This window comes from Camelus bactrianus, chromosome 7 (assembly GCF_048773025.1).
Source record: "Camelus bactrianus isolate YW-2024 breed Bactrian camel chromosome 7, ASM4877302v1, whole genome shotgun sequence".
NCBI classification, from domain to species: domain Eukaryota; kingdom Metazoa; phylum Chordata; class Mammalia; order Artiodactyla; family Camelidae; genus Camelus; species Camelus bactrianus.
In genome coordinates this window covers 4,166,144-4,192,074 of record NC_133545.1, presented here as the reverse complement: position 1 = coordinate 4,192,074, position 25,931 = coordinate 4,166,144, and the positions used below count along the sequence as shown (strand labels likewise).

At 47.0% G+C, this 25,931-nt stretch overlaps 2 protein-coding genes and 1 long non-coding RNA gene across 23 annotated transcripts in view; 1 reads left to right on the top strand and 2 right to left on the bottom strand.

The window, feature by feature from the left end:
- The window catches only part of KMT2C (lysine methyltransferase 2C), a 237,423-nt gene extending 233,577 nt beyond the window's left edge, over positions 1 to 3,846 (bottom strand). For 11 of the 16 annotated variants that reach the window (XM_074366705.1, XM_074366704.1, XM_074366709.1 and 8 more), the window contains exon 1: positions 2,641 to 3,069. In XM_074366705.1, coding sequence (XP_074222806.1) covers positions 2,641 to 2,801 — 161 coding nt within the window. In that variant the 5' untranslated portion in view covers positions 2,802 to 3,069. Of the gene's footprint in view, positions 1 to 2,640; positions 3,074 to 3,609; positions 3,698 to 3,717 lie in introns of those variants that run through there. The other 5 variants (XM_074366708.1, XM_074366710.1, XM_074366700.1 and 2 more) reach the window with 4 other exon arrangements.
- On the top strand, positions 1,989 to 20,623 carry CCT8L2 (chaperonin containing TCP1 subunit 8 like 2). 3 transcript variants are annotated; one of them, XM_074366720.1, is made up of 3 exons: positions 1,989 to 2,404; positions 9,557 to 9,759; positions 10,279 to 20,623. In XM_074366720.1, the coding sequence occupies exon 3, from the start codon at positions 10,372 to 10,374 to the stop codon at positions 12,019 to 12,021; it is 1,650 nt and encodes a 549-aa protein (XP_074222821.1). In that variant the 5' UTR covers positions 1,989 to 2,404; positions 9,557 to 9,759; positions 10,279 to 10,371; the 3' UTR covers positions 12,022 to 20,623. The 3 variants fall into 3 exon arrangements, with proteins under 3 accessions (XP_074222821.1, XP_074222820.1, XP_074222819.1); XM_074366719.1 differs by lacking the exon at positions 1,989 to 2,404 and adding an exon at positions 2,829 to 2,962 and having other exon boundaries at positions 9,557 to 9,885; positions 10,279 to 14,308; XM_074366718.1 differs by lacking the exon at positions 1,989 to 2,404 and adding an exon at positions 2,829 to 2,962 and having other exon boundaries at positions 10,279 to 12,895.
- On the bottom strand, positions 4,346 to 22,579 carry LOC141578099 (uncharacterized). 4 transcript variants are annotated; one of them, XR_012507994.1, is made up of 3 exons: positions 20,633 to 22,545; positions 9,526 to 9,665; positions 4,346 to 5,520 (listed from the first exon to the last, which is right to left on the bottom strand). It is a non-coding gene; the product is annotated as an uncharacterized LOC141578099 (long non-coding RNA). The 4 variants fall into 4 exon arrangements; XR_012507993.1 differs by lacking the exon at positions 4,346 to 5,520 and having other exon boundaries at positions 8,418 to 9,665; positions 20,633 to 20,766; positions 21,979 to 22,560; XR_012507992.1 differs by lacking the exon at positions 4,346 to 5,520 and having other exon boundaries at positions 8,418 to 9,665; positions 20,633 to 20,766; positions 21,491 to 22,557.
- Positions 22,580 to 25,931: the final 3,352 nt, after the last annotated feature.

Here is a 25,931-nt window from a genome sequence, read left to right as displayed (position 1 = left end):
GATAAAACATAAAAATTAGCTAACATTATAATACAAGAAAATGCTTAACTGATTTACTTAATTATTAAAAATTCAAAAATTTAAACTCAAAGTAAAACTATTAGTGCGTGGTTACCTTTTTTTAACCCCAAAACAAATACACAAACCTATTTTAAAAAACAGGCATCTTCCCTAGCGTAAAACCACCCACTTACTGACCATTCAAATAACACTGACAACAAACACCTTTATCTCCTCTGCATTCCACAAAAATATTAATTTTCATTTTTTAGGTAACTATTTGCAATTCCACATAATCTTAACGTTTACAAGCCTAATTTACATCTGTTACACATCAGTTTCACTTTCAGGGTCTGGGCTACCCAGCTAACTACAGGGTCTTCTCTGCGTGTATCTAAATACAGTGTAGACACACAATTGAACCCCCTTCTCTTTGCTTTCCATTTCACACGTTAGTTTCCATTTACATGTTTCTACCCCAGAGACTCCATTCCCTTAGAAAGACACACCTAATTTTAAAGAATTCATTAAAAAGTTTAGAACCATCAAAGTTACCTCTAGACTTAATATCCTATAAGGAATGCTGTACCAGTTTTCAAATCTAAAAGAGAAAACACTTTTAAGACTTAGAATTGCCCTAAACATTTTCCAAATTGTTGATGTTTTTATATTGCTAGATTAGTGTCATTCTGTAAAAATGTTTTAACTTCTCAAAGGGTTTTTTTTTTTTCCTTCATTGGTAAGAGATAAAAATTAAAATAATAAACCAATCTTTCTTCTGGTGTACCCAGGAGCTGCACGAATACAAATGAGCTCGTTTTAATCTCAGGGGGAATGTGCACACACATATGTAAGTGTAAGTGTGAGGCATGTAACAACATAGATAAGTCTAAGCTTTCTAGACTAAGAATTTGAAAGCAAATCTAAAACTTGTAATAATTCCAAATTAATGTTCAGGAAAAATAAGAACAAGAAAAGAGTGAAAACAGGAAGCAATCAAGTAAAAACCCTACTATGGCTTGATAAGTGTTGCTGAAGAATACAAAAAAAGTGGCAAAGAAGTTTAAAGTTACTTAAAACTGCACCTTCCTTCGCCAGATTTCAGTTAATACAGGAATAACAATGGCATTTTATACCAGACGTTACAACGCAAGTGGCAATAATAAACCCTAACTTGGTATCACAAAGCAGCTAATGTAATAATATATGCATCCTGTACTAGTTTCCCTCACGATTTGTCATAGCTGGGTAAGAGCTGGCAATAAAATATGGAGGCAAGTTGAAGGCCCTGAATCATTTTCATAGTAAAAGGAGAGCAAAGCAAACAAGAGTACATACAGTCAAGGGCTTCATGGGTTTCCCACACCCTGTTCCGCTCTGCCTGAGTTACCACCACTATTTTTACTATGTATCACCAAACGTAACAATGCTATTACTAAATGGATGCACTTCAACATTTAAAAAAAAAAAAAGGCAGACTATCCATAAATGTGCTAATTTCCTCCGCGGCGCGGTGCCCCCTTCCACGACCGACAGTTCAATGAGCCCATCATAATGAAATGAGTAAGCAATCCACGCCATTCTACAACTCCGCACAAGACGTTCACAGATCTGAGCTCGTCCCCAGCACCCTCAAGAGCCACAAGCGCTGAGTGACTTGCTGGCACTAAAACGGGCTTCTTCATTTACTGGCAAAGTTGTTGCCTGGCCCTTTTGCAAAAAGACATTTCTGCTAATCGAATAACCGGAGGCATACAGTCCGATCTCTGCTCAAAAGCACACTCCCGACCGGGTAACAGCCCAGAGAGACGACTTCGATGTAAGTTCAGCCACATTTACATCTGCATTCTCTCTGAACAAATGTGCTCTTCGCCTTCGGCCTGCTGTGGGAATACTGGCTCCGTTTCCAAAACTTGCTGCACGCCGTCCCCGGGAGCTGGGCGATCACCGGGAGCAGCTCCTCGGCGCTGGGCGGTGCGGGGCTGGGGTTGGGGGAGGGGGAGGAAGAAGTCAAAGGACTTCCTAATATATCATTAAGAGACGAAAGCCCAGGTTTGGGAACCAGAAAAGTTAAAGGAGCGGCTGTCTGACAAAGAAAAAAGCCCTAGTTCTGCCCGCTTCCTCCTCACCCGCCTGCCGGGGCCGGGAGACCACCTGGCAGAGGCGTTTTGACAGCTCGGCTAGCGTCCCGGAACCGACGGCCCTGGAGCTGACAAGAAATCCGTCCCAAGGCTCCCCAGATGTGCTTCGGGGCTGTTCCTTACACGGCCTGGCGAGGCCAAGACGGATCTACGAGAAATTTCTCCAAAAAGAGAAGCCCCAGGAAAACACGGCGCAAGGGCCGAACTAAAAAGTAAAGTGTGGCGGCAGCGCGAGCCGTCGGCGCCCGACTGGGCGGAGTGAGGTGCGGGGCGGCCGCGGGAGGCCGGGCGCCGGGCGGGCAGGGGAGTGGGGAGCGGGGCGCGGGGCGCGGGGCGGGCGAGCGCCCGGAGCAGGAGCCGCGCGGCTGGAGCGGGCCCCACCCCCACCCCGCGGGGGCGGCCGGGGGCGCGCGGGGGCGGCGGGGCCGGGCGCGCCGGTGACAGCTCCGGGCCGGCGCCGAGGCTGGCTCCCGGCCTGGCTCCCTCACACTCAACTTACTTCTTTCTGGCTCTCTGGAAAGGGGAAGCGCCATCTTTGCGAGGCCGGCCCCGAGGTCTTTTGTCTGCGGCTGCGGGGCTCGGGGCCGGGGCTCCGGGCTCCTCGGGGGGTGGTGGCGGCGGCTGCGGCTGCTCCGCGCTCTTGTCCTCCTCCGACGACATCCTAGTCACCAGGAAAGACACATGGATCCCGGTCCTCCTCCTGGGGGGCTCCTCCCGCCGCCGCCGCCGCCGCCGCGGCCGCCGCCGCCGCCGCTGCTGCTCGGGTTCCTCCTCCCCGGCTCAGCCTCTCGCATTTCCCGCAGCCCCGGGAGCAGCAGCAGGTACCGGGAGAGGCGGCAACATGGAGCGAGCAAGACACGCACTCACACACATACGCGCGGGCGCGCGCACCTCGGCGCGCAGGGGCCGGGCGGGGGGCGGCGGGCGGGGCGGGCGGGCGCGAGGGAGGGGCCGGGCCGGGCCTGGGCGGGGAGGTGCGGGCGGGGCGGGTGGGCGCCTGGCGGTGCGGGTGTGGGTGCGGGCGCGGGCGCGGGCGCGGGGCGGGCGGTGCCGGGCGAGGCGGGGCGGGGCTACTGAGGGGCGCTAGGGGCGCTGGGCCAGGGATCTCCGCCCGCGCCCCTCCCCCAGGCCGCCCGCGGCGGGGAGGAGAAAGGGGCCGCGGCGCGGGGAGCGGCGGGCCCGCGGGGCCGGCGGGCGGGCCGGGGTCGCGCCCCTGGCGGCTGCCCCTCCCCCGCGCGGGCCGCGTCAGGCGGGGCGGCGGCGGCGAAGTTTTGACAGCTGCTCCAGTTGTTGTTGTGGGTTCCGGGCTGCGCGAGCGCCGGCCCCTCAGCGCCCGCACCCGGCCTCCCGGGCAGAGGAGGAGGAAGTTTTGCGGGTGTGCGTGTAGCGCACACCGACACACACACACGACCGTGGTCGTCGCGCGAGGGCGGCGCCGGGTCTCCCCCGGGCGCCCCGCACCACAGACCTCTCAAACTCGCCGCCGTCTCTCCCACACACGGCCGCCGCGACGCCCCCGCCCCCTCCCCCACTCCGCCGGCCCCACCGCCCCCCGCGCGCCGCCGCTGCCACTCACGGGGCTTGCTCCGCGCATGCGCCGTCCGCGGACGCGCCGCCGCCGCTGACCTCACCGCCCCTCCCCCGCCCCTGCTCCCTCCTTCTCTGACGCGGCGGCCGGGCTGCGCCGCGACTCCGGCTCCGGCTCGGGCTTGGGCTCCTGCTCGGGAGAGCGCCAAGCTGCGGTCAGGGAGTCCGGGATCGGGGTCCGGGGACTCCGCGGAGGGAGAGCGAGGAAGAGGAGGGCCGCGTCCGCGCTCCGCAGGCGCTGGGTCCCCCCGGACGAGCGGGCGGGTGTGGAGCGCGTCCCGCCCCCGCGCGCGCCCGGCCGGGTTCCCCCCGCGCACACCCCTCGCGGGCGCGCAGACCCGGCCCGGAGGGACTTGGCCGGGCGCACGTTCAGCCTTCTTTCGTTTTAATGCGCGTCTGCGGAGAAAAAGAAATGGAGTGCAACTTCGTTCTCATCCAATTCCAGTGATAGTTTCGTTATTACAACGTAATTTTTTAAATGATCCAGAAAGGGTTTTTTTAACTGTCAAGACAAAAAGAACGATGACATTTTGAAGAAAAAAATGCTGAAAGACATAATAAACCAATAAAAACCCAACAACTTGGTTTTAACGTTGTGTATTGCGGTGGAGACAAAAATCGAAGTACTTGTAAGCCACCTCCTACAATACGTAAAACCGGTTTTTAAAAAAAAATGGGCTAGAATCAGAAATCTGAAATATGCACTTTATCAGGAAGGAGAGTTCCAAACGTGGAATTGTGGATTTCTTATTCTAACACTGATGGACACTTAGACAATGTGCTCTTTGCTTTCCTTTCCATTCACTATGGGAGTGAAAAAATTACAGCTTTGAATTGGGAGAAAATACTAAGACCTCTCAACCAGTTGCAAAAGGATTGAGTTAAACTCATTTTATAGACATATACTCTAGGCCGAGCATCCTAGGACTTTCTGATTCTTTCAGTCTTCACAGCCCGGTTTCAGTATAAGGTAAAAATAACATTCTGCTTTCTCCTGCTATGATGTTTGCCTGCCCTTCCTCCCAGTAGCCAGAATAAAAATTTCGAATCCTGTATCTTATTTGGGCGAATATACAGTTTGATTTCTAGAGCCCATTCTGACTAAAAGCATAGTGCTCTGAAATGGCTGAAATCAGGACTACAATAAGACAGTCATTTGAATTCCTTCAGGGCTTAATTCCTGCTGGCTTTTTCAAGTTTACTAAACTTAAACTTTGAGATTGGGGAGAATCTGGCTTGGTTAATGCAAATTATAAAAATGTCTAACTATTGTACACAGAAATACAACCTATACATGGCTAATAAATTTATGAAGTGGTACATTTAAACTTTATTACTCATCCTTTCTTTTTCACTTTTTCTTGCACATTACACTAAATAATGTAGACTTTCAAAAATTGGATTATTGAAAAAAATTGGATTATTGACCCAAATATTTATCTGTGTTGGATACTGAAATTAGAGTAGTCATTTCCAACTGTGTGTTTCATATGCACAAGATTCCACATCTGTACAATTTACTTCAGTATACTTGTCAGCACCTTAAACAGAATTTAAGGATCAGCATGTGCAAAATTCAAGTCACTCCTGATGAAGACAAGTTTTAAAAGGAAACAACTAGGGACTGAGAACAGAAAAATAGGTAGAATAAGTGGAAGGGCAGAAACTGAGCTTTGTGCCGTGGTGCTTCTGGAATGATAAAAGATGATGAAGGTCCGTTGGCTGCTGTGAGCAGACAAGTAGTTGGCAGCTGTTTGAAAAGACTGACAGGAGGCTCCTCAGCATGAAGTTACTGTGGGCAGAGCAAACAAAATATAACCCAGGATGCAGAGCAAGTATTCAAGGAATACTTATTCACCATAAATAAAGGTCTTCCAAAGGCTTTTCCATCTCCATCACCCAAATTACACAGCTCCGAGACCACGATGGCAAAAATCCAGTAGTCAGGTAGCTGAGATTCCTCGAAATTATAAAATCAGAAAGACATGAGCATTTAGTAGGACCAAAATTCAAAAAATTAGAACAACTACTTTCTAATAAGTACACATGTCAAACAAGTATTTTTAAAATGTAGTAGATATGCACCCAAGTATTAACAGCAATCATCTCTGTAGGGTTGGATTACAAGGGACTTTCACTTCTATATTACATTTTTCTATAATATATCAATCTTTCAGAGCATATTTAGTATAGTCATAATATATATTAAAAGTTTAAAATGTGGGTAAGGGAATGAGGGATATTATCTGCAAAAAAAGAAAAAGCAACATCTCATGAAACTGTAAGCAAAAGGGATTCTCAGAGTCTAGCATACAAGTGACTGAATAAAAGTCCATGGTACAGCACCCATTCTTACTAAAGAAAGGCCTATCATATGTCACTGATGCAGTCTTTCTTTGGCAGTCTTTATCACTTTGTTTTAGTGAATGTAAAAATATTTATAAGGCTTTCCCACAGGTTCACAGCTAAATGTTGTCCTTCTCTTTTTGTTTCCCCATGAAGTCTTAAATTCTTCAGGGTTTTTAAGGAACCAAAGTTTTACAGCTGTGTAAAGACCACTGAAAACTTAAATTCTAGATCTTATACATTTTGTGTCCATATTTTTACTATTAAATTTGCAAGATTAAAAGTTGCAGTCACAGGCTATCATTTTGGTCCTTTATTTTTGCAGTAGGAAAAAATGTTTTTAAGAGAATTTCAGTCACTTAAAATTAGTTCACATTTAGTCTATAGTGCATTTTTAGCTTTAAAAATCATATTGCTTTATGTAAGTTATTTCAGTAATGTATACTACATACCTGTATGATAGAAAAATTAAAGGAAGAAACTGAGAAGGAAATAAACAGAATGATCACCTTCAAAAATATGAAGCAAAAGTAGCTGATCTGCAGCACACTTTATATAGATATGAATCTTGCCCTCTAGGGGTCTATACTTTAAGCCTGGCACTACTTAACAAGATAAACACAGAAAGGGCAAGCAGGCAACTGAAAAATAAACACAGGAAAAAGTACAAATAGAAAGATTAAATATTTACATCTGCTGTGTACTAGACCATAGTATTAAAAGAAAGGCATTTGGGGATTTGGGGGGGGAGGGCAGGGATGGGAGAAGTCAGCAGACAGCCCTGTCTGCTGTCTGTCTGTCTGTCTCTCTCTCTCTCACACACACGCACACACTTTCTTAGGTGCCTTCCTTTATCAATATACAAGACCACTGTATTATCCTACAACTGTGGCAAAAAGCTACCATCAATTAGGCAGCTTAAAACAACAGAAATATTCCCTCATAGTTCTGGAGGCTAGAAGTCCAAAGCCAAAGTGTGGGCAGGGCTGCTTCCTCGGGGTGGGCTCTGATGGAGGATCTGTCCCAGGCCTCTCTCAGCTTCGGGTGGTTGCCTACAATCCTTGGCAATCCTTGGCTCCTAGGTGCATCCCTCTGATCTGCCTCCATTGTCACTTGGCCATCTTCCCTGTGTCTCTGTGTCCTCACATGGTGTTCCCTGTGTATATGTGTGTCTCTGTGTGTGTTCTCTTCTTGTGAGAACACCAGTCATGTTGGATTAATGGTCTTCCCTACTCCAGTATGACCTCATCTTAATTACACCCATAACAATCCTCTTTCCAAATAAGGTCACATTCTGCGGTTCCCGTAAGGATGTCAATGTTGGGGGGCAATATTCAACCCAATATAAGTACCAAACCACCTAGATTGATGCCCACCCTTCTTAGCAGGTCAAAATGGAGGTTGTTAGAAAAGTTTATATAATGAGCTAACTGCATGCAAACTTTTCTTGGCACAAAAAAAAAAAAAAAAAAAAAACCCACAAAAAACAAAAAAGAGTTTAATTTATTTTATATCTAATCAATTGATCTGAAGAATAAATAAAATCAAAGTGAACTTAACAATGAAAACGTCCACGTGGTAAAAAGTAAAACAGAGATTTAGTAGTTCCTTGGTTAGTTTAATCTGTGTAGAGGTGCATCCAAAAATTTCAGTCTAAAATTTATTGTTTGGGGCATTTTATGAACTGTCTGCCTTTTAGGGTCCAAGACAATGATTACATCCTCACCTTCCCCTGTGCCTGTAGTCAAACAGGTGAGGATTTCACAACAGAAAATGTACTTTTACAATGGAAATGGAACTACCAGTCCCATTCAATACCCTTCAGGCTGAAGTCGAAATTTCTTGGTGTGGATCACCAGATCCTGCATAGTCCTTGCCACCCTCCAGCCAAAGTGTTCCTCTCCCTCCCTCCCCTTCCTTTCCTCCATGCCATGAGCCCCAGCCTTCAGGACTATTTTTGCTGGGCTACAAACCTTAGCAGTCTCTCCCAACCCCCCATCCCTTTTTACTTGGCCAGTTCCAACATTTTCCCCTCTTCAGCTCTCACTTTAGACTTCACCTCCCCCTGACCACCGTTTTCCCCAGGATGAAGGTTTTGTGTCCCTCAGATGCTTCTACAACCCTGGTGCTTTCCCCATCCCAGCTCGCGTAGCCTGTCATGAATTGCACAATGAGCTGTCTGTAGCCCACCCTAAGCCCAGGGGAGAAGCTGTCTGCCATGTTCTCTTTCTATCCCATATCACTCAGCTGCAGCTCAATGAACAGTTCTAGAATAAGTGAAATAAATGGGAAAATGTATGTTACATTTGAGAAAAAGAGCAAAGATGAGCCCTTACAGGAGTATTTGTTTAAAAAAGAAACTGTATCTTTATAGACAGTGTATATATTCACACTTTGCCACATTTAGCATTGGTCGTCACATTTTACATTTCTATAAAGAAACTCTCCGTTACTGGCTTTCAGAAGCCTGGGCAGAGAAGATCACACCGGTTTCTAATGGAGTCTCTAAAATCAAAAGAGGTCAAAAGAGTTGTCCACAGTCTTTAGACAACATGATATCTCCTTAGGAACATTTCTCAGCTAAGATAATGTTGAGGGGGAAATTATGATAGAAAAGCACATAGAATATGTATCATAAAACCCACTTATGTAAAATTGTGTAAATCCACAACAGTTTACGAATGCATGAATGTGTAAAGTAATAATGTTCATCAGAATCTAAACAATGACTATCTCCGGGCTTCCAAATGACATTCACTTTCTTTGTATTTTTCCTTTTAAGTGTATAATGAATAATCATTTTTACAAATTCAATCTAGTTGTTTTTTCTCCTCCAAAACTACCTCCTTTTTAGCTTTAATTATATTTAACTTTCATTGTGATATTTTCCTTTTCCTTCTCACCATCATCTTGTCTGTGGAAATTTTTTTTTCTTTTTTGTGGAAATATTAAAACAATACTCACCAAGCTGTCATGATTCCTGACTGGTATAATTAGTTTCAGAGTTCCTCCCCCCCCCCCCTTTTCCCCTTAGGGGCATCCACCATTAAACGAAGTGAAAAAGGGTTTTCCCAAATGAAAATGAATCGTTTTGCTCTGTCATTCCCTCAATCTTAATAGATATACTCATCACTTCCAGCTGGGGCCCTGCCTAACACCTAAGGAAATGGTACTCATTGGATACCAATCTCTGTCCTTCACTGGTCTCATGTTCCTGCATCTTTGTGTCCTCAGTACACTTAACATGCCAGGTGCTCATAGATATTTGTTAAATGAAAGAAAAAAAAAAAAAAGCAATCTTACTCCAGTAGGTGCCATATGAGGAAAGGAGGGAGCAAAGGGAGAAAGGGAGGGTGGAGATGGAAGGAGGAAGGGTGGAAGGAAGGGCTGAGGGGAAGGGCGCTTGGGCCCAGCAGTACTCCGGCTGGTTTGCTGCTTCCTGGACACTTACACGCCTCTGTGTCCCTGTCTATTGTCTGCAGGCTGTCAGCCTCTGTCCCTCCCTTGTCTTGACCTGCCTTTGCCAGCTCCATGAGGTCATTGTCATTGGGAAGAGTTGTCACACGCTGTGCAGCCTCACACACCTGCAGCCTGAAAGACAAACAGACCAGCAGATACATTAAGGAACCTGATGAACAGCGCAAGCGGATAAAGTGGGCAAAGAGCCCGAAACCGAGGAAGACAGGTAACCAAATGTGGCTGGGATTACAGGGCACAAGGAAGTAAACAAAGCAGTTTCCCTCTCAAAAAACCCGAAAACCAACCACGCAAACAATACAGGAGCCACAGCTTCGCCAGGAATATGAAGTAGGTGGGTGTTTTCACCTGATTTCCCCTTGTTTTTAAAGTTTAAATGAAACTCTGGTGCTTCCCCTGCACTTCAGTACGTGTGTTCCCTCCTCTGCTGGACAACCGGGCCTGACTTCCGCCTGCCCCAGGGCCTCCCAACTCGTGGTCCATCCTTCTGTGACCTCATTTCCTGCCCTGGTTCCATGAGCCACTCTGTGACTTAATTAAGATAAGATCTGTTTCAGCTACCAAGCCTCAGAGACCCCAAGGGCCCCCGTTCCTTTCCAGATCAGTTTGGGGGGTGGTCTTAGGGCCAAGCTCTCGGCGAGGGCAACGAGGCTCCTGGCAACGAGGCCCCGGAGCGCCTGCTTCTCCAGATACCCCGCTGATGGGCATTTGGCTCCTTTTTCCACAGACCCCTTGAGTGGCTTCAAAGATCGGTGTCCGGGACGCCTCGCTGCTGTTCCTAGCGCGTCTGCGGCCGTGTGGGCCCCGCTCTCCGCCGGCGATGGACAGCAGAGCCTCTTCGGCCCAGGCGCTGCCGGAGCGGCTTGGGACTCCGGCGGCGGCGGCGGCGGCGAAGGACCTGCTGAGCAGCGTGGCCGCGGCGCACACGTTGGCCAGGGTCCTGCGGCCCTGCTACGGCCCTCACGGCCGGCAGAAGCTCCTCGTCACCGCCAAAGGAGAAACTGTGTTCACGGGGTACGCCACGGCCATCCTCCGCGCGCTGGAGCTGGAGCACCCCACCGCCCGGCTCCTGCGGGAGGCGGCCCAGGCCCAGGCGGAGCAGAGCGGCGACGGCGCGGCCTTTGTGGTGCTCCTGGCCCAGGCCTTGCTGGCGCAGGCGGAGCGCCTGCTGCTGGCCGGCCTGCCACGCGCCCAGCTCCGGGAGGCCTACGCCGCGGCGGCCGCCGAGACGCTGGCCCTGCTGCCTTCCCTGGCCATCCGGTCCCTGGGGCCGCTGGAGGACCCGCTCTGGGCCCTCTACTCGGTGATGAACACGCACGCGCTGCTGCAGACCGACTACCTGAGCAAGATGGTGGCGCATGCGTGCTGGGCGACCAGGGAGCTGGACGGCGGCTTCCAGCCCGAGCGCGTGGGGGTGTGCGCGCTGCCCGGGGGTAGGCTGGAGGACTCGTGCCTGCTCCCCGGCCTGGCCCTGCCCGGCAAGCCCTGCGGCCAGGTGACCATGGTGCTGAAGGGCGCCCGGGTGGCTCTCTTGGCTTGCGCCTTTGGCCCCGCCAGTCCAAATGCACCTGCAACTGCTCGTCTAACTAATCCTGCTGACCTGACCAAATTCAGGAAAGGGAAAGAGCAATTGCTAGAAAAGCAAGTGGCCCAGCTGGCAGCTGCGTATATTAATGTGGTGGTGGTTTGGGGGGAAATTGATGAGAAGACCCTAACACACGCTGACAAGTACGGCATCATGGTGATCCAGGTGAACTCCCGGCGGGAGATGGTTTACCTGAGTGCCGTTTTGGGCACACCTCTGATGCCTTATCTGCTTCCTCCCCTGGAGCCAGGGAAGTGTCAGAGGGTGTACGGGCAGGAGCTGGTACAAGGTTTGGCTGTGGTGTTTGAGTGGGAATGTCCAGGCACCCCTGCCCTCACCTTGGTCCTCAGGGGGGCCACCACTGAGGGGCTGCGGGGTGCTGAGCAGGCTGCCTACCATGGCATTGATGCTTACTTCCAGTTGTGTCAGGACCCCAGACTGCTTCCGGGAGCTGGGGCCACGGAGATGGCTCTGGCAAAAATGCTCAGAGAGAGAGGAACCAAATTGGGAGGGCCCAGTGGTCCCACCTTCCTGGCATTTGCCCAGGCCCTGCAGTCTCTCCCCGAAACCTTGGCAGAGAATGCAGGTTTAGGCGTCTCAGAGGTGATGGCAGAAATGAACGGAGCTCACCAAGCTGGGAACTTCCTAACAGGAGTCGGAGTCGAAGGGATAATAAATGTGGCCCAGGAAGAGGTGTGGGACATCCTAATAGCCAAGGCCCAAGGACTTCGAACCGTGGCTGATGTGGTACTACAGCTCCTGACTGTCGATGAAATTGTAGTAGCCAAGAAAAGTCCCACGCATCAGCAGGGCTTGAATCCTGATCCTAAGAAGGCAAAGGAACAAGCATCTCCCATTGGGAAAAAAAGTCCTTGGGGCCAATAAGTGGCACATCCTCAATAAAATGGGACTGCCCAGGAGGGCACCACTACCTCAAAAATGAACCTTTGCCTTCTGTTCCATGTTTGCTGCTCTTTGGGTCAGTTTCTTTAGATAAAAGCAACATAAGGGACCTTAAAATTTTCACTTATTTTTTTCATTGATTTTACTTCCTTTCAGATTTTTGCCCTTTTTTTCCATTTCCTGTTTCTCTCCATCAGATTCTGTTCCTTTCCTCCAGGAAGAGCTGGATTCAGTTCTATTAAAGATTTTTAAATTGAGTACCTGGATTTTAGGGATGTAAGAAATGTGCAGGTATCTCTTCCCAACTCTTTGAGGGTTCCTGTGTGAATTCTAACATATGTGAATTTCTGTCTAGATGTCTCTTTAACAATCTGAGAGCATCCGTTCCAGCTTGAAGGAGTGGCCGCTTATTCCTGCTGTGATTATTTGCAAAAAGAAGGGAAATATTATTTTAAGACAAAATAAATATATAAAAAGGAGGAACATGGGCTGGTAGGCAGAAATAATTTTTTTAAAGCATCCCTGGCATGGATAACAAAAGATAAGAACACACACCTTAGAACAGCACTGCGGTTCTTGTGTAGGGGAGGAGCACTGGGAGCACCTAGCACCAGGGCGTCCTGGCCAGGCTGTGATTATCAGCGGATTTTAAAGAGGGAGTTTGACCAGAGCTGGGACAAGCGTGTTACCCTAAGCCTTTTCCACATAATCATCCACGTTACTCTGCCTCTGGGAAAAGAGCAGAATATAGAAGCAGAATTGAGGTGATGGGAAGCTGCAGTCTCTAAGAATCAAAACAAAAAAGCCTGAAGCATTGGAGAGAGATCCAGACTCAAGAAACGACTGTCTTATACCAGCCAGACTAGCTGCAACAGAGCAAAACAAGTTTGCAAAGATTCTTTTGAAACTCAGAAGTGAAATCCTACAAGCTGTTAATGAACAAAGTATGGCAGAGGAAAATGTATGGGGGAGGGTGTAGCTCAGTGTGCTTAGCCTGCATGAGGTCCTGGCTCCAGTCCCCAGTACCCCTATTAAATAAATAAACCTAATTACCTCCTCCAAAAACAACAAAAAAGAAATTGTACAGAAGTATACTCATTGTTACTAATTTCAGATATAGAAACCATCCTTGATGTGTCTTTCCCTGTTTTGTCTTCATCGTTGTATTTTAGTGACTATAACTAAGTGCTTCCATATTTCTCTCCTGCCCTCAGGTGTCCGTATTGTTCTCGGAGAGCTTCAAATTCCACAGTCAGAGTGATGATGCTAGATGGTTAACTTTCTGATTTTTTTTTTTTTTTAGGGGGGAAGGTAATTAGGTTCACTTACTTTTTAATGGCAGTACTGAACCCAGGACCTAGTGCATGCTAGGCATGCACTCTACCACTGAGCTGGACCCTCCTCACCACTGATAGGTAACTCTTGTTTTTTTTTTCCCCTATAGTTAACTTTTTAAAGCAGTTCAAAAGCACTTTATATAAATTTTATTTAATCATTAAAAAACTTATGAGAAAGAAGCTTGTTACCTCTCGGTGGCAGGAGACCCAAGTGAGCTTCAAATTAATTGGTTAAAGTTACATAGTGAAAAAAGAGGAAAGCCTATTCTCTTATTCATTATTTTATTGCCCCAATCAAATTCCTCTGCTGTGATGTATAAGCCCTGTGATTACGAGGAATGTATGTCTCCAAACGCCAAGAGCACAGAAACAAGATCGGGAGAAAACAGGGAAGGAACACAAGAACTGGTGAGTCCTGGGGAGTGAAGAAGAAGGAGCCTGACTTGGGTGGGGGAGGCTGGGGCTGAGTCAGGAGACCCTTCCCGTCCATTTGGGCACCTGTGAGCACAGACACAGGATTGGGACCTATACAAATTCTGGAGTCCTGAAGGGAAAAAAAAGTCATTGCTTCCGAACTGGGAAAAGACAGAGAAAGGAAAAAGCTGCCAGTAGCTTGTTCCAGTCCTCTGTCTCCATGGCCCTCTTCCCAAGAGGCCTTTCTGAAGCGATCCCCTGACAACAGAAGCTTTCTAGGCCTAGAAGTCCGAGGGCCCTTTAGTGCAGAGGCCAAGGGGTAGAGAAAGCTAAGATTTAAGAGAAAAAGCAGAAAACTCCCAAACTGGGACTTCTCAATGGGAGGAAAAGAGAATATTGTGGCTCGGGGACCCAACAATTTTTTTTGTGAGGGAACAAAACTAGTTTTAAGAAGACCTGCTCATACCTTGTCCGCAGGACTGACGTAAATCCACAAGTTTGTAGCACCCCCCCACCTTCCACCCCTCATTTCTCCCTGATCCTTTCTGGAATAGTGACCAACTCTTAATGATGCTTCACCACAATGCGAGGGGTGTGATGTTCAGGATTTACGGATGGACTACTTCCCACTGAGTTATTGAAAATTTCCCCTTGTGCTCTGTTACCTTGTTAAGGTAACCCCCCCAGGGAAAATTGTCCCCCAAGTGCTAAAATGCTAAACCGCTAAAACCTGCCCTAGACACAGAGAGCTCAGAATCTCTGTGATTCCAAAAGTAGCCAGCTCTTCTCCCAAAATATCAACCCACTCACCCCCACCACTATGCTAAAGATCCCCTCCCTAACTGGGGAAAGAGATGCTGGTGGGATCTGAGAGGGGCTCTGAGCACCTCCCTGCGGGGCTCAGGAGTGAGATGAGGGAAAAGGCAGCAGAATCCCCAGGAAAGTTCAGGGGTCTGAACACAGAGGAGATTCTCTACTTCCAGTCAGAAACCTGGAGCCCCTGAGCTCCTGTGCCAACAGAGTCGAGCAGAAATGACCGTGGGGGAGAGGCAGGGAAGAAGGGACCTCACCTGAGAGAGCAGGCAGGGCTCCCTGTGCCCCCAGGAGATCAAGAATTGACTTCTATGCGGGGAGGGGATAGCTCAGTCTTAGGGTGCATGCTTAGCCTGCACAAGGTCCTGGGTTCAATCCCCAGTACCTTGATATATGTAAATAAATAAAAACCTAATTACCTCCCTCCAAAAAAAATTAAATTAAAAAAATTTTCTTAAAGAATTGACTTTGTTGAAGTCTGGACTGATCAAGAGAGAAACACGAAGGGATTAAATTTACCTGGAATTAACTAAATTAAATATCCTACCATCAAACAGAAAGGGAGCTGGAAAAAGAAATAATACTAAGATCATTTAATTATAGAAACACATAGTTCCAACACTCTGAGTTCAGGGCTTGAAAATTCAAACTTTCTACAAATGTAAAGACTGAATGAGGAATTCAGACACTGTCCTGCACATACCACTAATGGAGCCGGCCACTGGTTACCTACCACAGGGCTCAGTGAGAGAGATGCTGGTTAGAGAAACAGTGGTAATATTTTTATAATGCAGCATGTATTTGGGATGCAATTTTATTCATTAGACAGGTGAAAAACAAAATCATGGCTCTCTGTAAGTCTCAGTTAAGTCACTGAATGTATCAGAAAGGAAAGGTGGATCTCAGTGAGCTTAGGGAAGATAAGCCTCTCTGAACGTCACTGAATGCACAACAGAAGCATTTTCATATCAAAGTCATTATTAATTTTCAAAAGCATTTTAACCCCTGTGTATTCTGCCTCCTTGCCCACTGACTCCAGAACCTAGCACAGCAGAGCCCCCACTGTGACGGCTTACCTGAGTTTACCCTCCTGGGAGTATCGCCACTCCCGACCTGGCCCCAGAAGAGATGACATCCACCAGCCGGTCTCGGTCTTCCCTGGGTAGATGCCCAAGGCCACATGCCTCACATTTCATGCCTACATTCACTTTGATCGAAAACCTCCTTCTATTTCAATGTTACTAGTGTAATTTGTTTACAAAAGGTGTCATAATCCATTGCAGTATTGTTTCACGTGAAAAATCATGTCCAAAACTACTTGTGGTGTTTCCTACATCAGATTTTTAATTGGAGAAAAATCTACACCTGCCTTAATTCCCCCGAAACTAAGTAAAAAACACATCAAAATATACCCAGATGTTACTGAAATTGTCTTTTTTTTTAAACTGAGGTATAATGGACATAGAACATTGTATTAGTTTTAGGTGTACAACATAATTTGATACACGTATATATTGTGAAATGTTCACAGTAAGTTTAGTTAACATGTATCATCACATATAGTTACAATTTTTTTTCTTGTGATGAAAACTTTTAAGATCTACTCTCCTAGTGAACTTCAAATGTACAATACGGTATTGTTAGCAGAGTCACCATGCTATACACTACATCCCAGGACTTAGGTGTAACAGGAAACTTGTACCTTTTGACCCCCTTAACTGATTTGGCCCACCCTCCACAAATGCCCCCAACGTCTCCACCTCTGGTAACCACTGATCTGTTCTCTGGATGCTTGAGTTTGTTTCTGTTTTATTGTTGGTGCTGTCGTTCCATACATAAGTGGATCACATAGTATTTGTTTTTGTCTTATTTCACTCAGCACACTGCCATCAAGATCCATCCACGTTGTTGCAAATGGCAGGATTTCCTTCTATTTTATGGCTGAATAATATTCCACTGTGTATATATACTAACTTTTCCTTATCCATTCACCCACTGAAGGACACCCATTGAAGTCTGCTTCCATGTCTTGGCTACTGTAAATAATGCTGCAATGAACCTGGAGGTGCAGACATGTTTTTGAGATACTGATTTTAGTATTCTGATAAAACTGGAAGTAGAATGCCTGGATCATATGGTAGTTCTATTTTAAATTTTTTTTTAAATTTTTTTCTTTTTTTTTAATGAGGGGGCGGTAACTGGGTTTATTTATTTATATTTGGAGGAGGTACAGGGGATTGAACCCAGGACCTCGTGCACACTAAGCGTGCACTCTACTGCTTCAGCTATACCCTCCCCCCACCCCATTTTTAATTTTTTGAGGAAACTCCATACTGTTTTCCATAGTGGTTTCACCAATTCCACCAACAGTGCACAAGGTTTCCTTTCCTCCACATCCTCACCAACATTTATTGTTGTCTTTTTGATAATAGCCATTCTGGCAGGTGTGAGCTGATAGCTCACTTGGTTTTGATTTACCTTTCTCTCATGATTAGTGATGCTGAGCGCCTTTTCACGTACCTGTTGGTCTTTGTATGCCTTTGAAAAAATGTCTGTTTAGATCCTCTGCCACTTTAACGTTGGATTGTTTGGAGTTTTTTTGCTATTGAGTTGTATGCGTTCTTCACTGGAATTTAAAATCTTTATTCAGCTGTTCAGCATCACACCACACAGGTCCAGTCCATAGAGACGGATGTGCTAATACCACAGTTGGAAGGTAAGCTTTCCTATTTCTGTGTAAATTTTTATTTTGCCCTGTGCTATGGTAGGCTCTATGGAGGAGAGACTGAGGCTGTCACTAATGATTTCAAATATAAAAGTAGTAATGTTATAAATATTTATTCAGAGAAACTATTCCTTTAACATTTTACTTCACTTTCTATTATATTACAAATTCCTGAGGTATAATTGCTTTTCTCCTCCTTCCCACATTTTATTTTTTTGTGTTTTTCCCCCCACTGGTTTATTTCATACCCTAATCGTGTATTTCTCACCCTTTTATTTCTTTGCCCAGGGTTTCTACTCCTCCATCAATTTCTACGGGCTCTCATTACCATGAGTAATTAATCTTCTTTGCCTTTTATTTCATCTATGGCTTCTTGAAAGGCCAGCTCTGCCTTATTCTTCTCCATCTTGGTTAAGTCTATTTTTCCTGGCAGTTTCAAAAAGATCATCCCCTGTTTTCTGCCCAGGATTGCCTTTTCATAAATTAAATTTCTCTTCTTTCATTTTTTATTCACTCTCTACTGATCTCTTCAGCTTTTTACTTTCATAAAGTTTTCCCTCTTCTTTTGTCTACTGTACCCTCATAAACTCTTATTTTGGACTTCTCCAAATAATAAGTTCCTAGAAGTACTGAGAGTTGAAAATTTCCTCTCATTCTGCATAATCAACAGTGGAGAGTTCTAATTTTTTTTTAATCTTTTTTGGGTGCGGAGGTAATTAGGTTTATTGATGTATTTATTTAATGGAGGTACTGGGGCTTGAACCCAGGACCTCGTGCATGCTAGGCATACACTCTACCACTGGCCTATACCCTCCTTCCCTTCAAGATACATGTTTTAACATTAAAAAAAAAATTTTTTTTTAAACAGCAGAGAGTTCTAGAAGTAAATGCAGCTATTTATATTTCAAGTAAGTGTGGGGTATAGTTGGATTTATTATAGCAATTTGCACATTTAGGAAGTGCCACCCCAGTGTTAAGAAAGATCCAGATATCAGAATTTAACTTGGCCAACAGGCAAGGAATCTCCATCAGGCAAATCTGCCACTTAGAAATATTAAGAAGTAGAATGGAAGTCAGCCGGGAAAGACCAGGGTCACATGCTTCCATCGCTACCAACACATGGCACATGGTAGATGGTCAGCATATTGAATGAGTGAATGAATGAATGAAGCCATCTGGAAATCTCACAGGATGGTGTGGGACTGTGTAAATACTGCACTCAGATCTGCTGCAGGGAGAGTAATTGACTGTCTCAGCCACCGTCCTTAAAATCCACCACTACACTCCTCAGAAGGGAACTTGGGCTCCAGCACTCTAGCCAGCCTGGCCAAAGACATCTCAAAGCCGCACTGCAGTCAGAGAACTGCCTCCGTACTCTGCCCGCTGGCCTCCCTTTTCCCCAGGGGCCAGATCTCCCCGCCTCCTCCAACTCTCTCCTTTCTTCCTTCATAGATTTCCTCCTATAAACAAACCTCTTGCATGACAATCCTGTCTTGGCATCTGTTTTGAAGAAGACCTAACCCAGATGGTGAGGTAGGGTTACAAGATCACCCTGAAACAGGATGCCTCCTCCTTGCACTAGATTTGTCCTCCCAAGTGAGTGACCCACCTTTTCTCAAAAGTCATTCAAGGAGAGATAACTTCAATTTATAACCAACTACCACACCCAGGCTCCCACCCTAAAAGCCACTCCCTGCACCACTCCCTAAGGGTAGAGCAGTGCCACGCCTGAACTGAAGCCTTATACCTTCCCCGCTTCACCCCAGGAACACACACACACACAATTTCCTCTTTTTTCAAGTGTTATTATTCATTTCTAAGAGCCAAGAAAGCACATCCTTTGAATAAACTTGCCCCTTCTCCTCTTAAAAAGGCATCATTACTACATTAATAGTAAAAATAAAATGCCTTAAATAAGAACAGCATTTTTGCTATTTTCCAAAGCCCTTGGTAGAAACAGTACCTCGTTTGATCCACATAATAACCATGAGTGTAGACAAAGACTAGTTATTACCAACCCCACTTTACAGAGCAAGAAACTGAGACCCAGACTAAACTCTGGGGTGTCAGTTTCCAAGTCTGCCAAATGAAAGCTTCAACCCTATGACCTTTAAGTCCTCTTTCACTTCTAAAAGGGTACGATTTCCGTATTTTGTCTGAAATCACAAAGCTAGTGGCAGATTAGGGAATCTGAGATGAACACCCTTGGTTGCCAGGCTAATCCCCCACACCACACTGTCTTTGCTGACAACTGCGATGCTAACACTAGCTGTCCCTATTTGCTTTCCCCGGAGACTTGCAGGGGCACTGATGAATACCTACTTAGCATCCACCCCTTCCCTATCTAAGAGTATTTAGATTTCACTTCCACACACACTTATCAGGATCTGACCCCCCCCCCCTTGCTCTAAGGATATGCTCTCGTTGGTTTAACCTGATCAATGCTTTTCTTTCTCCTGGCCAGTCCTGGAGAAAGGGCTGGACCTGGGGCCCAAGTGATCCAAGCAGGGCAAACTGAAAGATTCTGGCTTAGAGCACAGGACAGGAAGTGCTGAACATAAACTAGGAAGCATCGGCTTCATTGCACCAGCAGCCCCTCTGGGCCCCGAGGAGAAGCCACAGGATTCCTGCTTGGACTGGTAGTTTCTAGCAGCTAAAATCTACAAGATGTCTAGATCCCTGAAACTCTGAGCAAACAACAGAGGTAGACAGATGAGATCACTGAAAACCAGGGAGTTTACTAGACTTTGCTGGACCCACTGCCTGTTTGGGGCAGTTAGGACTAGATTTCAGCTTTCCAGCAACTGACCCAGGGGTCTCATGGCCTCAGCAGGTAGAGAATCTCTGGGCCCCTGTGCAGAGATGCAGACATGTCTAGCTGCTGAACAGAAGCCCAGAAGTCTGTTTGAGGGGGAGGGAGGGGGAACTAAAAGGGGGTTCTTTCCATCCTGCTTTCTTGCCTAAGGCAGAACCCATGAGCCTCAGCAGAGTGTGATGGTAACACTGAACCAGGACTCCTCCCCTCCCCCACCCTGACCCTCTGCCAAGCACAGCGCCTCCAAGACTGCCCCGGAGGAGGAAGGCACTGCCAGCCAAGTATCTGCCCACCTGGGGTCAGGGCGAGGGCAAGGCAGTGACAACGGGCTGTGAACAGCTAGAGAAGAGGTGGACAAAAGGGTAGCCTTGGGACAACAGGCCTTACCTGTCACTGTCCTTCTCAAAAAGCAACCAGAAATAAAGCACCCAAATCAAAGAAACACAAGAGCATTTACCAAGAGAACAGCAATTTTCCCCGCTCGCTTACCTATAGGTGTGTCTGTACAATTCCAGCAGAATCAGATGTGAAGGAGTTTGGTTACTTCTTTTGATCACTGCTAACATCCCATCCATATTTATTTATCAAGGATTTATTGAGTGTCTACCTTGCACTCCACAGCTCTGAAAAAACACAGGAAAGGCCCCTGAGTCCAGGAGCTAGTAATGGTGGAGAGGAGGTGAAGGGGAACAGACCGTTAACAAGCAAATAAACAAGATGATTTCAGACTGTGTTCATGCTCTGAAGACAATAACAGGGGGAAATGACAGACAGTAACTGACCAGGCTGGAGGGGTCCTACTTTAGATAAAGGGTCAGAAGTGCCTCCTGGGGTGACATGAGCTAAGCCACTTGAGAAGTCTGAAGAACAGCTGATCCAGACAGCAAATGGAAAGGCCCTGTGGCAAGAAGCACTTGGTGGTCACTGTGCCTGGGGAGCAGTGACCAGTGGCCCAAGAGGCAGCCGGGATCCTTTAAAGCAGAACGTTGGAGGCCATTGCAGAAGCTTGTAAAGACCCCCTGTATTAGGTGGGAATGTAGCTGAAAACATCAGTCTGCCTTTCTTCTCCAGACATTAATGAGGTGGACGTCAATCTCCTCAGCTCTGGAGTCTCAGCTGGGTTTAAGTTTGAGCTCGCCCACTTTAATAATCTCGGGAAAGCTATCTGAGTTTCTTTATTTGAATAATCAAGGGTTTCTCCTCATTAGATTAGCTACAATCCTCAGCTTTATCAGTCAATTCATCCTTTCAGTCAAAAACAGTCATTTATGAAACTAACACGATTTTCTTTAAATGCCACAAACTAAAACTGTTAGGCTAACAATACTGCATAAGCAATCGACATACGAGTAGCTCCCCCAGGAAAAACTGATTATGCTGCTGGGCTAATCAAGTTGTCACCACAGCCTCACATGGTCCTTTAAAAACAATCTGGATCCAGTTCATTTTCCGTTTCAAAAACCCAAAGCAATAACGATCTTAACGTTGATATTTATCGTGTTTATCCCTGCCTCTCCCCGTAACGCCAAGTTCAGGGAGACCGGGTGTGAGGGCAGCGAAGGAAGGGAGGAGAATGGAGGAGGGGAGTGGAGAAAGGGAGAGCGATGAAGACCTTACGGATTGGACACCGGGAGGAAACCTGAAGAAGGCACTGATTTCAGAGAATAAAGGAAAACGCGAAGTGACGCAAAGAGGAGGAAAGGGGCAGGAGGGGAGCCTGTGGGCAGCGCTGGCCGCGGACCCCAGGGGTAGGGGGGACAGGGGCGCGGGGTGCAGCCGTGCTCGAGGCTCGGCTCCCGGAGCGACGGGAGCAGGGGGGTGGGGAGAGTAAATACTGAGAGTGGAGAAGAGACGAGGGACAGGAGCAGGACTCGGAGGGGTGGTGGGAGGCCGGCGACCGAAGACGCCCGCAGGAACCGCGAGCCGAGGGGCCAGCAGGGGATCGACTCTCCGAGAGGGGCCGTGGAGGGGCGGGGCGGTGGGCCCGAGGCCAATGGGGGCGCGAACCGGGACGGAACGGGGCAGGGCGGCGGGCGCGAGGCCAATAGGAGGACGAGTCGGCACGGGGCGGGGCGCCAGACGACTCTAGAGCCAATGGGAGGGGAGCAGAGGCAGGGGCGAGGCACCGAGCCGCTCGAGACCAATGGGAACCCGAATCAGTTATGGAGGCGGGACGCCAGGCGGTGAGAGGGCCAATGGGAGGCTGAGCCGAGGAGCGCGGGCGGCCGTCCGGCCCAGGGCCGGGGGAAAGGGACCCGGAAGGCGGTGGGGGCGGGGAGCCGGGCTGACAACCTGTCAAATCCACTTTGGGACGAACTAGGTCACGCGCCTCCCCGAGGCAGGGCGCCCCCGCCCCGCGAGGCCCGGCGGGTGGCCCGCGGGGCCTGGCCTGGCTGCTTCCTCTTCCTGCCAGCGGTGGGAGCAGTGGGGGCGGTGGGGGCGGTGGGGGCGGTGGGGGCGGTGGGGGCGGGGCGGAGCGGACAACCGGGACACCTGCCTCCCCGGCCCCACGGCCGCCCGCTGCTCCCAGGCACTCGCCTGCACGGTCTCTCCCTGACAGCCAGGGCTGCTGCGGCTTCGCAGTTAAAAATACGGCCCACCCGAGCGGCCCTTCGGAGTTGAGAACTGCCCACACCCCAGCTGTACTCCCGCCGCCCGCCTGCCCGCTAGGGGCAGCGGCCTCGGCCCGCGGTCTCGCGTTTGCGGAAACCGGTTGGCCGCGCACTACTTGTCGCGGAAGGACCCGGGACGGCGGAGGGATCCCGTGCGCGCCGCCGGCAGGGAACCGTGCGGGCCCCTGTCGGCCGCCGGCCCCTCGGCGGTCGGGCGGCGGGGCAGCAGCCCGGGGAGTGCGGGCGGAGCCGTGTCGGCAGCCCTGACGCTCCGCGCCCTTCAGCGCGGGCACCTGTTTCTCCCCGAGAGGACCCAGCCTCCGTCCCCGGCGGCGGGCGGACGGGCGGGCCCGGCTGGACGGCGGAGGACGGCGCTTTGTGTCTCCGCGGCGGAGCGAGTGGCCGCGGAGGTCGGTTCCCTCTGTCCCAGCCCCGATGGTTCACTCCGAGGCTGCTTCCCGCTTGGGCTCGGACACGTCGTTCAATCATTGTTTCCAGGCGAGAAGTGAAATAAAAGCCTCAACTAGAAGTCAGCATTAATCCAGGTCCCAGGGATTATAAATTTGCTCCAACGTCGTCATGTAGGATTTTGCCCCCGTATTTCTTCCTAGACCATAAATCCGTTTCTCTTCAAGGTGGAACCATCCTAGAGCCATAGCCGTCTTTTTAAGGTCTTCAAAATGAATGTTGATGCACAATCTAATTAAGCAACACTTATGTTAATGTATTGATTTTGTTCCTTATATTTCTCGATGCAAATTTGCTTAGGATTTTTGCATTGAATGGACAGTAAATGTAGTGTTTTAATTTTTACTACTTTGGCCATTCAAATTATGTTGATTTCCCCCCGGAACAAGGTGATACATTGTTTTAAGTAAAAATAACCAACTCCTCTACTCTTCCCAAAATGTATAAAATCTAAGGGTAAAATGTAGATTAAAAACGCTAAAATTTGAACGCTAAATTTAAAATTGTGACATACTAATTATTTGAAGTGTTTCTTTGCAATGTTACTGTGAAATGGAACAAAGAAAAACTTTCATTTTCAAATAACATCTTTAAACAAATATTTCTTGAACATATGCAAGCACTGTTCTCAAACATTTGCATTTGTTTATATGCAAAGCATTGTGCTCAAACATTTTTATTACTTTACCAAATGCGTATTTCATCAGTAACTTTATTTCCCTTTAAAGTTCAACCTTTAAGTGCATGTTAGCTACCACATTGGGAAGAAAACAATACACTATGCCATCTATTTTCAGAATTACAGATGTACATTTTTTGCACTCACCACAAACATGGTCATCAAGAAAGAAAATGATGGATAAAGTGAAGAAAAAAAGGTAAAATATCCTTTAGGTTCAACATTCATGAATTTACTCATTAACTTGAAGACCTACCGTATTCATTACTCTATAATATAGTATTATGAATAAAAAGTTGGGATAGACATCAAGTTTTTTATAAAAATTAAAAATAACAAACCAACAAAAGATCTTTTATGTTTCATTATAGCCAATTCCTTACTGCCAGTTAATTTTCCAAAGGCAGTAGTTTTTCTCTTTTTTGACCAACTGGCAACCCAACAGTGATGGAAGCTCTTGGCCCACACTGGGGCTACTGAGAAAGTAACTTTTCTTACTTCAAAACTTTTTCATTAATTCCTATTGAAAGATGAGGGGTTTTTGGTCATAGTTTTCTTTTACTGTTGTATATGTATTTATTGAGGTATAGTCAGTTTACAATGTGTCAGTTTCTGGTGTACAGCACAATGCTTCAGTCATACATGAACACACATAGATTCATTTTCATATTCTTTTTCACCATAAGTTACTAGAAGATATTGAATATAGTTCCTTGCGCTATACAGTATGAACTTGTTGTTTGGTCATAGTTTTAATGTTAAAATTCCCTAAGAAGACAATAAAACCATGTTTTTTTTCATCAACACAGGAACCACAGGGCTGTCCATAACAGGCAACATTCAAAATATGGAAATGAATTGTATATCCTTATGCAAATATTGCATGCTGGAATTTAGCCACTACATATATTATGTTACATTAATAAGTAAAACCACAGATTTTTAAGTTTAAACAAAGTGCGGCACTAAAACAACCACCCTGCTGCTTTGGGGTGTATTTTCACTCCTCTGACAAATGGCTGAAAACAGCGTCACTGAAAATGAGTGTTTAGATAGGATGTGTCACTTTTTTTTTAACTTCTAATTTCATAAGAAAGCTAACTCCTTCCATTTCTCTCCTCAAATATGAAACTTAGAAACATTCTGCCTTAATTATTTCTTCTGTTGTATCCCTTGCTAGCAAATTCTTTTGGAATAGATTTGTGATATTAATTACCTTTATAAATGGAGTCACTGTTTTGCCTAAACACTTCATTTTTAATTCCCTCCTGTAAGGAGGATTTTTATAATTCCCCACCAAAATATCTTGGCACAGTTTTATTTTTCAGTTGGTAGTGTATTTCTTGGACTAGAAGGAAGAGCAGGCAACAGCTCAGCTTCTTTTGGGGAGGAGGGCGGGTGACTTTGCCCCAGAGTAAAGACATCCTCAGGGCAGCTCAGCCTAGGTTATGTGGTTGGAAATTAAGCTTGGACCACAGAGTAAAAAGAGTCTGTGAATGGGAAATAAATACACCTTAAGTTAATGGTTTCAAACCCGGGGTCTGCAGATGTGACTTGTTTGTCTCTCACAATGTTTAGAAATTGTTTGATTAGTTTAAAATGGGAGACTTCAGATAAAAATACACAATTGTAGCTTCTCTTGAAAACGAGACAGCCGTGGCTCAGTTCTGGCCCGTCACATGCTGCTAGAGCTGACCAGCTGCTGCCCCCTTGAGACGGGGTGTCTGTGTTGACACTGCCCTCAGTGTGATGGTTTATTTCAGCCACCTGGCCACTGGAGGAATGCGTGTTTGGAATATGTGCTCTAGGTTACATAAAATTGAGAAAGATTTCATCATAGAGGGAAGTTAGACTTAGGAAGAAGAGACGATCTTAGGTTTTTGTTGTAAGGAAATAGAACAAGTTCAGAAATGGAAAGTTAAATACAGCAACTGGATGTATCCCATTATTATAGGCCCCCTGGCACAGGGAAAGGTCAGGTTGTGTCAAGTGAAACTTTTAAATAAAAATGCAAGTGATGTTTTTTGTG